Source organism: Marmota monax, unplaced genomic scaffold, assembly GCF_021218885.2.
Source record: "Marmota monax isolate L192 unplaced genomic scaffold, Marmota_monax_Labrador192_F-V1.1 WCK01_AAM20220418_F8-fsc00084, whole genome shotgun sequence".
NCBI classification, from domain to species: Eukaryota; Metazoa; Chordata; class Mammalia; order Rodentia; family Sciuridae; genus Marmota; species Marmota monax.
In genome coordinates this window covers 7,734,477-7,745,575 of record NW_026694575.1, presented here as the reverse complement: position 1 = coordinate 7,745,575, position 11,099 = coordinate 7,734,477, and the positions used below count along the sequence as shown (strand labels likewise).

Sequence of the window (11,099 nt, the reverse complement as noted above, 5' to 3'; positions counted from 1 at the left end):
CACTTGATATTAGACCCGATTTACCTAACTGCACTGACTACCTAATTTTAAATCTGGCTTCATTATCAATCACTGAAACTACTGGGAGGGTCACCTGGCATTTCGATATTTTCCCTGTCTCATGCTGATTGATTGAGTCAGGGACACGTGGCACCCCAGATCCCTCCAGTTAAACAACTGAGCAGGGTGGGTATGTGCCTAGGAGCAGTTCTGTGGGTTTTTCCAAGGACAAGAGGTCATGCCCTCTCCCTCTGGACAGGCCTTGAGGTAGAAGCTGGTTTCTCAAAAATAGAGTCACATCAGTTTCTCACTAAAAGTATACAGCTTCATGCCTGCACATTCCAGATACTCAATATTAGTGTCTTACCAGCAATATTTAAAGTATTTAATATTTTGAAGAATTAAGAGAGACTTAAGGGGACTTTTATTCTACTTTTCACATTTTTCTGTTATTCTTCGATTTTATAAAATGGGTATGCATTACTATTAAAATCAGAAGGGGACACAATTTTTTGAATCGTAACATGTCACTAATCCACTATTTCCCACATTATATTGTTCAAGGATGACGCTGGAGTTAAGGTCAAAAGCACAGATTCCTAGGCACCTATCCAGAAATACTGAATCACAATCATAAGCCCAGGAGAGGATTCTTATGACCAGCAGGTGTGGCGCAGCGGGCAGGCGGAGCCTACAACTCCCGTGCTGCCCCGTGAGCGCGAGCGGGGCCGAAGCCTGCCGGGAGTTGTAGTTTCCACCGGCCAGGCCTCTGCCTATAAAAAAAGCCGGAGAAGGCTGCGGGAAAACCAGCTGTCCCACAATGCAATGGTCACCGGTGACGCCATCAGCAGCGCGCCGGGGGCCAAGCCGGTGGTTTCTGCCCCCGCCGCCGCCTCCCGACCTGCCGCCGCCTCCGCCACCACCGCCACCGCCGCCATCTCCGCCGCCGTCCCCACCTCCATCGCCACCGCCGCTGCCTCCGTGGGGTTCTCCGCCTCCCGTGCACAACGCAGGCCCCCAGACCCAGAGCAGGAGCCGCACTCGGGCGCAGGGCGCGGGCATGGCGGACGGCGGCGGCGCGGGCGTGGGGGGCGGCGGCGGCGCGGGCCCGGCCTCGGCAGGGGCGGCGGCGGCGGCCGGGGCGGGCGGGAGCGGCGGCCCCAGCAACCCCGCCTCGCTGCCGCCGGGAGACCCGCAGCTTATCGCGCTCATCGTGGAGCAGCTCAAGAGCCGCGGCCTGTTTGACAGCTTCCGCCGGGACTGCCTGGCGGACGTGGACACCAAGGTGGGAGCGCGCGTGCGACCCGCCTGAGCCCACGCCGGGCCTTGCGGGGCTGCCCCTGCGCCCTTAGCCGCGCTCGGCTCGCCGGCCGCCGGGGTGGAGGTCGAACGCCGCGGCCGCAGCGCACGGCCACCCGCGTGCCGGTACCTGCTGTTCCTCCGCTCAGCGTCGTGCGGACTTGGGAGCTGTTAGATTAGATACATTGTAGCAGCAGCACCCGAGCTTTGTAGACCGTCACCGGTCAAAAGGGGTTTGGTGCCTCTTTTAGCTGGTAAGGTCATCTGCCAATCACCAAAAGCCCAGTAAAAGGAAGTGACACTTAATTAGGTGCCAAGTTGTTTGGGTTTAAGGAAGTAACGTGTGTTGAAGTGTCAGACAGGTAATGGTTGCTGGGATGATTATTTTCTCTTCAAAATTATTCTAGCAAGATTAAGCAGGTACGGCTAGAAGGCTGTTACCGACTGGGCTGCTCAGAGTAGTGATTTTTTGAGTTTGTCTTAGAGATCTCTTGCCTACCTCATAGCAAGATTGTGAGGTTAAAATCGGGCCCCACAGGTAAGGGAAGATCTAGTCTAGACACTGAGCATTTATGCTTGTAATGTGCTGAGTTATGTGAAACGAGAATTGGTTACTACCCCAGCACCTACCTTTCTGCCAGCATAGAAAAAAACACACATGAACCAGCTAGTTTATGTATGGCAAAGGTGTGTACTGTTACACTCTTGCAGGATAAAGAACCCAAGTGCAAGTGCTGTCTTTGAAACAAAGTATATAATTTTCTTTATTAGAAAAACATTTATAGAGCTTTCCGCCTTTCCCAAGACTGTGTGTTCTCAACATCCTATCACAAGTTCTCTGTTCATGTCTTAAAAGTACACGCACGCATGTAGGGCCTCAGTGGTAGAGGGCTTGCCTAGCATATGTGAGGCACTGGGTTCAATCCTCAGCACCACTTTAAAAAAATACACAAATAAAATAAAGGCATTCTGTCCATCTACAAAAAAAAAAAAAAAAAAGGACACATGTTGAGGTGGTGTACACATTTGTAATCCCAGGCAATCAGGAGGCTGAGGCAGGAGGATTGTAAGTTCAAGGCCAGCTTCAGCAAATACAGTGAAGTCCTAAGTAACTTGATAAGACCCTGTCTCAAAAAATAAAGTCTGGGGATGTAGCTCAGTGGTAAAATGCCCCTGGGTTCACTGTCTAGTACCAAAACAACAACAACAAAACCTGGGATTTTAAATAAACAACAAAGAATTGAGAAGGGTGTTGGGAAGGCCATTGGAGCCTTCTCCACTTTTATCTCCTTAGCTGCAGTTGTGGGAGTTACCAGGTTGTTTTCACTCTTAATCATAACGTTTTTTTCGGGCGGATTTGATCTGAGATTTGGTGCTTTAGTCCCATGATTTGCAAAGTGTGATTCTTGGATTAGCAACAGCAACTTCACCTGGGAACTTGTTAGGAAGGCAGATTCTTAGGCCACCAGACTGCTGGCATATTTAGAGGAAAGTGAACAAATGATGTCTATAGTATGCTTTTTAGAGCTTCCAAAATATGATTAAATAGACGGGCAGACAGGTGGTATCCTCTCTCTAGAGAGAGAGGTAGTACGTAGAATGTTGGCAGGTGTTTTGAATTCTTGAACTGAAGGGATCAGTCTGTATTATCAGGGTTTGTTAAGGTTAAGGACGATGGTCCTTGGTCCTTGTACTGTCTTTTCAGTGAACAGCTTTTATCTCAAATCAGGCAAGTTATTTTGAGTGGTAGAGGGTATAACACAGGGATTCATGGTTACAAGTTGACAAATCTAATTGTGACTCCCCCCAGCAGGGGCTATCTGTTGTCTCAAGGGATCCAAGGAGGATTAAATGAACTGCCAGGAGGAGGTTCTTCCCTGGCACCATGTCTTTCTCCCTATTTTGTCTGTCTGACTCTCCCTGCAGAGTAAGATCATCCCTTTGGTTATTAGGATCCCTTGATGACACACAGCTGCTTCTCTGGGGGGAGAGGACTGCGGTTCTGAGGATGGCAGAGGGTGCCTGCGTTGTCTTAGTGTGGCCAGGACACTTGGCCCCTGCTCCCCTTGTGAAGAGAAGATGGCTCCTGGAAAAAGGAGCTGCTTGCTCCTCCCCACAGTCCCCTGCCCTCTTGGCCTTTGGAAGAGTCCACTCATGGAGTTGAAGCCCAGTGGTTCCTTGGGCAGTCTCATTTCCTTGGCTGTTAGCAAAATTGCCAGTCACGCTGCATAACAAACAGTGTCTGGATTCTACCAAGTGTTTGTTCTCAGCTGTTAGGGCTGAGGGTCAAGCAGAGTTCGCCTGATCCAGTTAGACGTCAGCTGGGTGGCATGGCTGTGGGTTGTCTGGGCTTGGGTCCAGGCTATAGGTTGGGGTTGGGCTGCTGCATGTGTGCGCTCTTGAGGCCCCTGGCTCTAGGGCAGGCTATGTGCCTTCCAATGGGCCATCAGAGCAGAGCCAGGTCAGACAGCAAAATCATAGTTAAGGCCTCGTGCCAACACTCCCCTGGCCAGAGCTCCATATTGCCAAGGTGAGCATCGCTGGGGCGAGGAAGTATTCCCTGCCTGCCGGTGAGGGTGTGAGGAGTGGGGTCCGGCAGCCGTCCACGCCACCAGCCTGCTCTGGAGACAGCAGCTGACAGCCCCACAAGCTCTCAGGCTCAGAATGCACATTCCTTGTGCTCAGTGTGCAGTTGGGTAGTTTTGTTCTCCTGACCATAGCTGTGTCTGGAACATGTGACCAGTAGGTGTGCCTCCAGCTCTTTGATGGCCCACACGTGGCCTCCCCACAGGCTTCCACAGGCTTCGACTTTGGTCAGCTGAGGTGGCCGTGGCCTTTTGCTTTTATGCAGGGGACTTTCCAGTTTGGTGCTGGAACACGCTCTTGGTGGTGGGGCAGGAACAGTTGTACAGATGAAATGACGGGTTGAGGGGAGGGGCAATGCTTGAATCCGACAGCTGTTGGTGGAGGGGCCTTGCCTGGACCCCCAGCACCCTGGATTTGGAAGCGCCTGGTTCCAGCCTTGACTTCGACACATTCTAGCCATTGACAGGTGTACTGTTGCTAAGCCTAAAAGCCTCATCTCAGGTGAGGCAGCAGTCTGCTCATGGGCCCTCTGCTGCATTTTTTTGAAAAAGTAAATGGGATCATGTAAGCACAGCACCTGGCATTGTGCCCCACCCACCATGAGGTGAACACTCGTGACAGCCATTAATTTTCAACTGTCCTGTGACGTGGCCATCGCCATAGTCAAATGGAGGGTATTTAGACTTGAAAATACACATTTTTATGAAAAAGCAGTGTTGTAAATGGCTGAGTTCCAGAGCTCGCATGTAACATCTAACACTGTCTCTTTCTCATGGTTTAGCCAGCTTACCAAAACCTGAGGCAAAAAGTGGATAATTTTGTGTCGACACATCTGGACAAGCAGGAGTGGAATCCTACGATGAACAAGAACCAGTTACGAAATGGGCTGAGGCAGAGTGTGGTTCAGTAAGTAAGCAGGGTTGGGGCCCTTGCTGTGGCAGGAGTCACAGGGGCGAGGCCTGGGCAGGCAGCCTGGGGCCCTGCAGAGACGAGCAGTGGCACTATGCAAGTGCAGCCATCTGTGCCTTCGGGAAAGCCATGGTGAAGTGGCAGAGCCCAGCTGGTGTTCCAGGGCCCACCCAGCCTGGGTAGGTTGCACCAGTGCCATTGTCCTGGTTTTGCAGTCTTCCAGATTGTGAGGCCTTCCCCACTTTTGAAGTGTAAGGTGTGTAGTCTGAATGTGATTTTTACACCAAGATACCAGTGTTTGGGTCATGGGCGAGAGGAGCTTGATCTTTGTGCTCACAAAGGCAAGTGGCGTCTGTGAGTTCTGGGAGTCTACCCAGGCTACTGCGCAAGGGTGGTAGCCGCCCCAGGAAGACAGTCTTGGAAAGTGTTGCCTCCCAGTAGTGAATCAGGCCTCCACTAGGGCTCTTCAGAGCTCAGCCAGGCAGCTCGTCAATGTCAGTGCTGGGGGTGAGTCAGGTGACCTCCGATCAGCTTTTTCCAAATGACTCATCCTTTAACACCAGTGCTTATTTTCAGGACTTCTGGATCCACTAAACTCTTCTGTATCTAAAAGCCTGTGGAACCTGTCTCTTTTAAAATAGAAATACAGAGAGTTGTGATGAGCAAGGAAAAGCCGGTATTGAAGGGATGCCTGGCACAGTTTTTCCTGGAGCATCCACGAGCCAGCAGTTACAGAGGCAAGAGAAGAGCACATTGGGGGTGCCAGGTGTTGGAGTGCCAGGGGAGGGGTGGCATGCACAGGGGCCCTCGTGATGGCACAGTTCAGCACTTTATAGTGGTGCTTAATGTATCAGTTCGTGGGATAAAGTTGTACTGCTGTGGCTTGTTCCCAAAGGTTCCTGGAAGCTGTACCTGGAAACCTGGTCCCCAACGTGGGGTTGAGGTGGTAGAATCTAAAAGGGGGTGCTAGTAGAAAGTGGCGAGGTCGTGGGGCTCTGCTCTCATGAATGTGTCAGTGCTGCCTCATATGCCTCATGGGACTGGATCGGTTCCCTGGAAATCAGTTGTTATAAAGTGATCCAGCTTCCTTCTCACCAGGGAATCTGTCTCTACACATGCCCACTTCATCCTTGAGCAGGACCATTACTATTTGGACTTTCCACTCCTCAGAGTCATTAGCCAAGTAAACCTCTTTGTTATGCATCGACAACATCTGCTGTTCTCTTAGAATAACACAAAACAGGTGACAATGGTGCCTGGAGGTGTGCGGAAGTGAGCGGCACTCACACAAATGAGTGCAGGTGTAACTCGGGTCTAAACTCTGGTTGCACCAGTGCCATTGTCCTGGTTTTGCAGTCGTGCTGTCGGTTGACGAGGCGCAAACTTCAGGGTGCCTGTGGGGGCCTCCCTGTACATCTCTTTACAACTTCCTACGAATCTACAGTGGTTTCAAAATTTAGATACTTAAAAGTAGAAAAGATTTTTAATAACAAGCTGGCATTTTCAGTACAGCTTATGGCTACTAAAATATGAATCTTTTTAACAAGGCTAAGGTTGGCGGGAGCTCCTGGTGTTGGGGAAACAGCACAGCCTCGCCCTCATTCCAGAGCCTCCGCTCAGTCAGTACCTTGCCTTTCTCAGGGAGCAGACTGTGGCCCGAGGCCTTCGAGGCCTTCCAGCAGGACGGAGACAGAGGCTGCCCCTTGTCTAGCAGCGATTATTACATATCTGTCACTGGCACTCAGATGTGTTGCCACTGTGAACGCTGGTTTTAGAGTCGATGTGACAGCAGCTACCCTTGTTTACCCGACCTCCTCTGGGGTTGGCCAGCGTGAGGAGAGAGCCAGACAAGCACAGAATGATTCAGGGCTGTGGGAAGGCTGCCAGACCCACGAAGGCTGTCAGAAGGCTGTCAGTCGCTGTTAATTTCCATGTTGAGCCCTGGGGCCGTCCCCGAGTTAGTCTGTGGTAGGCACCTGGTTTTGCAGAAGCTTAATAGGGAGTTCCCGGAAAACTTCATACACCAGGTGAGCAGGTCCACCGGCCTGATCATCCCTGTCCCCTTGCAGGACTTCACCCATCCTGACTTCTCTGGTCATCATTTCCTTGTTTTTCTACATAATTTTATCATCTGAGTAAGTTTTCATTCATTTCTTTTTTTTTTTTTTTTCTCATTTGATTTCAAATGTATTTAATATGAAAGCAAGAATTTGACTTTAACACTGGAACATTTCTCATGATTCTTGCTGATATTTTGAGTTTGAAGCAAACTCTAGTTAATATTTGAAAGGAAGACTTGATTTTTGTCTCTGGCGTGCCGTTACCAGATAGAACTTATAGGCCCTGTTGCCTGGGCTGCTCGGCCTCGAAGCTCAGGCCTGGGCACTATAGGCCTTCTCTATGCAGCCCCAGGGCTTCACAGGAAGTCTGGCTCCTCAGGAGCAGGGGAGGGTAACAGAGCTTTTAATTGCAGGATATGTTTTCATTCCATCTTCTATTTTTGTCTAACAAGGTCTCACATTTCCTCCAAACACTTTTAAAATCTCCAGGAAAATAAGCTACCCTCTCTTGGAACTGTGTTTTTCATGATCAGGTGTCTTGCTCAGTTGGGGATCCTTTAACAAGGTAGCACACTCTGTGACTTATAAACAACCAAAATTTATTTCTCACGGTTCTGGAGACTGAAAGTCTGAGAGATGCCAGCATGGCTGGGTTCTGCTGAGGAATGTCCTCTGGCTTCAGGCTGCCAGCATATCAGTATGTCCTCTCATGGCGCAGAGAGGGCTGGCTGGCCTTCTGGGGTCCCTTTCCTGAGAGCACGGATCCCATTCATGAGGGCTCCCCTTCATGATCTGATCACCGTCCAAAGGCCCCAACTCTGAATACTGTGACATTGGGGCTGAGGTCTCAACATGCCAATTTTGGGGCACAGACATTTGGTCCATAATAGGCTGTCATAAGCCAGGCGCCATCTTGAGTTGTTTACAGACCTTAACAGGCTTCTGTCAGTAAGCATTGTCACCGTGGAGTCTGGGAAGCCCTTCATGAGCAGTCCTCCTCGCTTGGGGCCTGGCTTCCGGCTCTTGTCACACCTTGATTTGTCTCGCTCTGTGTCCGGCCATCTGTTTGCCCAATAACTGTGGAATTGTGTCCACCCAAGGGAAAGCTCAAATGCCCAAGACCCATCTAAAGGAGATGAGTAAGCCCTGCCACCTGCCTTTACAGGGGTGAGTGCTTCATCCTCTGGGAAGGGGCCTAGGTTGAGGGCCTTGGGGACTGCTTGCACTCCTCAGAAGCAGCTTGCTTCCGTCACCGCAGTCTTCCTCACTTCCCTGCTCCAGCCTCGGCCTCTGAGGACAGTGTGGTGGGCTCTGCCTAAGTGTCGAAGTACTCCTGAAGGGGGGCCCACAGGAGCGGAAGGCCGCTTGCCTCCCATTGCTTGTTGCTGCCTGGACCTAGCAGCCTGGCAGAAGGCTGTGGGCAGTTGCTGGTGTCATAGACACTGTGGTCCCAACTGGTTAGTGTGGCTTAGCTTTGAGGTCGCGTGCAGCATTGCTGCAGGGGCTGCCTCTGCTTTGGCTGTTAAGAGAGCAAGTTTGGAGGAAGTGCAGTCAACTCCGAGGCCAGCTGGCTCTGACAGTTCAGTTAAGGTTTCTTTCTTTCTTTCTTCTGTTTTGTGATTCTGAGGATTGAACCCATGGCCTCACGTATGCCACGTAAGTGCTCCACCTCTGAGCCCCATCCCAGCTCTTTGAGACAGGGTCTGACTAGATTGCCCAGGCTGACCTTGAACTTGGGTCCTCCCACCTCAGCCACCTAGGTGGGTTAAAATTGTGTGCCATCGTGCCTGGCTACGATTCAGGATTTCAACCTGCATAAGTCCAGTTCTCTCCTCCCTGTTGTCACTTGCTCTTTGGGCAGTCTGGTTGGTTCTGCTTGGTTCCTCTGTGCAGGGTGAAGTAGTTGTGGGTGAAACTGTGAACCAGGAATGTTAGGGAGCTGCTGGTAGTGAATTGCCCCTCAAAAGTGGATGTCTGTGCCCCAAAATTGGCATAGGGTGGATGGCTCGCCCTGTGAGAGAAATCTCCGGAAAGACTCAGGTCGACCTTTACTAGGCTCTCAGGTGACACTTGGGGCTTGCTGGGCCTAAAGGTGACTCAAAGGAACTAAATAACAGAGTGCTCTGTTTTGTCTCCATAAGGTCAGGAATGCTGGAAGCAGGAGTAGACAGGATTATTTCTCAGGTGGTGGATCCAAAACTCAACCACATCTTCAGGCCACAGATTGAACGAGCGATTCATGAATTCCTGGCGGCCCAGAAAAAAGAAGCTGTGCCAGCACCTCCTCCTGACCCAGAGAGCCAGGACCTGCCTGCCCCGTCCCAGGACACTTCCTAAGGTCCGTATGCCATGAAGCCCAGGAGCAGGCACCCCCAGCTTGTAGGTATAGAAAAGGGACAGGCTGTGATGGGATCAGACTCCAGGTGTACTCAGAAGAGGGCTCTTGCGGGTGGGCCTCACCTCCTGCAAGGGGTCATCTTTCAATGCAGACTGGTTGGTAGCACCTTCCTGTGTCGACAGGTATGTGATTTTCTGTGCTACCAGAGCTAAGCGTTTAAGCTACAAATGGACACTTCTTTAGAAATGGGCTGGGATGGTTGGTGTGCGCAGGGAGAGTCGGGCAAGGGTCTGCTGAGGTTGCTTAGACCAGCCTCCTGGACACTAGTTCCCCGAGTCCACAGTACCTCCACCATAGTTACGTGTATTAAGTCCTGTCCCTCTCATATTAAGTCTGGAATTACACTTCATTTCAAAAATCCGCTGGAGATGCACAAATGGATGTTTTTGCAGGTTTGGAGAGACATTAGTAAATATGAACAGTGGACTTTTAGGGTATATCTTCTCATTCTGCCATTGGTGTTCTCTTGCCAAGATTCTTGAAGGTGTCTGTTGTTATTAATAGGTCAGGTAAGTGGGCACACTGACTGGGGCCATTAGATCACGGTGACCAAATGATGCCTGAGTGAAGGGCCGGCCAGCAGGACATCCCCCGGGTGGCACTGTCTCTGTACTTCACCAAGTGTAAAGCATTCATTTTAAGTCTTTCAAGTTCAATTGTAAATTCCTTTAGAAACACAAAATTAAGTGAATATATTCTCTTATCAAAGGGTAGAATTTTGATATTATCTTTTCCTTCTAGAATATTCCTGGCACCTTTTGAAAACTCCATTTAATTAATGGTGAAGAAATGGATCCCTGTTCCGAGAGAGCATGACTTCATCCGGCTGGGGGCTTCTGAACTCAAGATTTCTACCCTGACTGTGGGGCAGTGTCCAGATAGGACAGGAGCAAGCTTGGCAGTGGGAACTCTGTCTGTGGGTGCCCCTTCCTTGGGCTGCCACTGGCCTGTTTGTCCAGGGGTGTGGCACCCAGTACACACTACAGAGTATGAACACTACAGCCGCTGGGATGGTTCCCAGACAGCTTTATACTTGAACAAGGAGACTGCACATGGACTTTAGGGTTTGTGCTCTGGGATGACTAGAGGCTACCACGGAAGACCCTAACCAGTCCCAGAGGTAATTCAGAGAATAGGGACTGTAAAGCTTAGTGGGGCTTAGGCATCTGACAGCGCTCGTCCAATACCTTTCTCAAAGTTCCAGACTATGTGTACAAGCCCTTAGCATCAGATAGCCTTAAAGTTGGTTGTGACCTTCTTGTCTGTGACTCTTCTAGCCAGTTTCCTCCCCGTGTCAGAGGTAACAGAAGGTGGAAACTTAGAGTGAACAAGAAGGCCGAGACATCAGGCATAAGAAAAATGTTTGCAGGTTTCCTGTGCAGGGCTGCTTCCTGTCCTCCAAGGCTGGTGAGCCTTGGATGCGTTTGTTTTTTAGAAAAGTAAATTATCAGTAAATGGCGTTAAGTTTTGTAATAAAATCATTTGATACTCTGGTCTGTAGCCTCAACTGAGTGATGGACGCCAGTCTGTGGAGGGCCGCCTCTGTGCGTGACTGAGGCTTTAAGGCAGCAGAGGCTCAGTGGCTGTACCTTGGAGCAGCTCTGGCAGTGAGGTTGGGACGTCCAGTAGGTCAGGGCAGGTAGTGTCCTCCCTGGACCATTGCTGACCCTGGTCATTAGCTGAGGGCAGTACATTATGGCAGGGATTCTTGGGCTCAGGTGTGCAGAAGTGTCACTTGGGTATCTTGGGAACATGCTTGTTATGTTTCAGAAATTCTGGACAGGAACCCAAGTCTGTGCTTCTCGCAGCCTCCCAGGTGACACTGATGCTTCAGGGTTTGGGACACA

General features: G+C 50.6%; 1 protein-coding gene across 2 annotated transcripts; it reads left to right on the top strand.

The window, feature by feature from the left end:
- Positions 1–875: 875 nt before the first annotated feature.
- Positions 876–10,745, top strand: Bod1 (biorientation of chromosomes in cell division 1). Of its 2 annotated transcripts, XM_058571838.1 has the most exons (5): positions 876–1,285; positions 4,667–4,791; positions 5,436–5,531; positions 8,996–9,192; positions 9,994–10,745. In XM_058571838.1, the coding sequence occupies exons 1-4, from the start codon at positions 1,061–1,063 to the stop codon at positions 9,189–9,191; spliced, it is 642 nt and encodes a 213-aa protein (XP_058427821.1). In that variant the 5' UTR covers positions 876–1,060; the 3' UTR covers position 9,192; positions 9,994–10,745. The 2 variants fall into 2 exon arrangements, with proteins under 2 accessions (XP_058427821.1, XP_046277334.1); XM_046421378.2 differs by lacking the exon at positions 5,436–5,531 and having other exon boundaries at positions 884–1,285.
- The last annotated feature ends 354 nt before the right edge of the window (positions 10,746–11,099 follow it).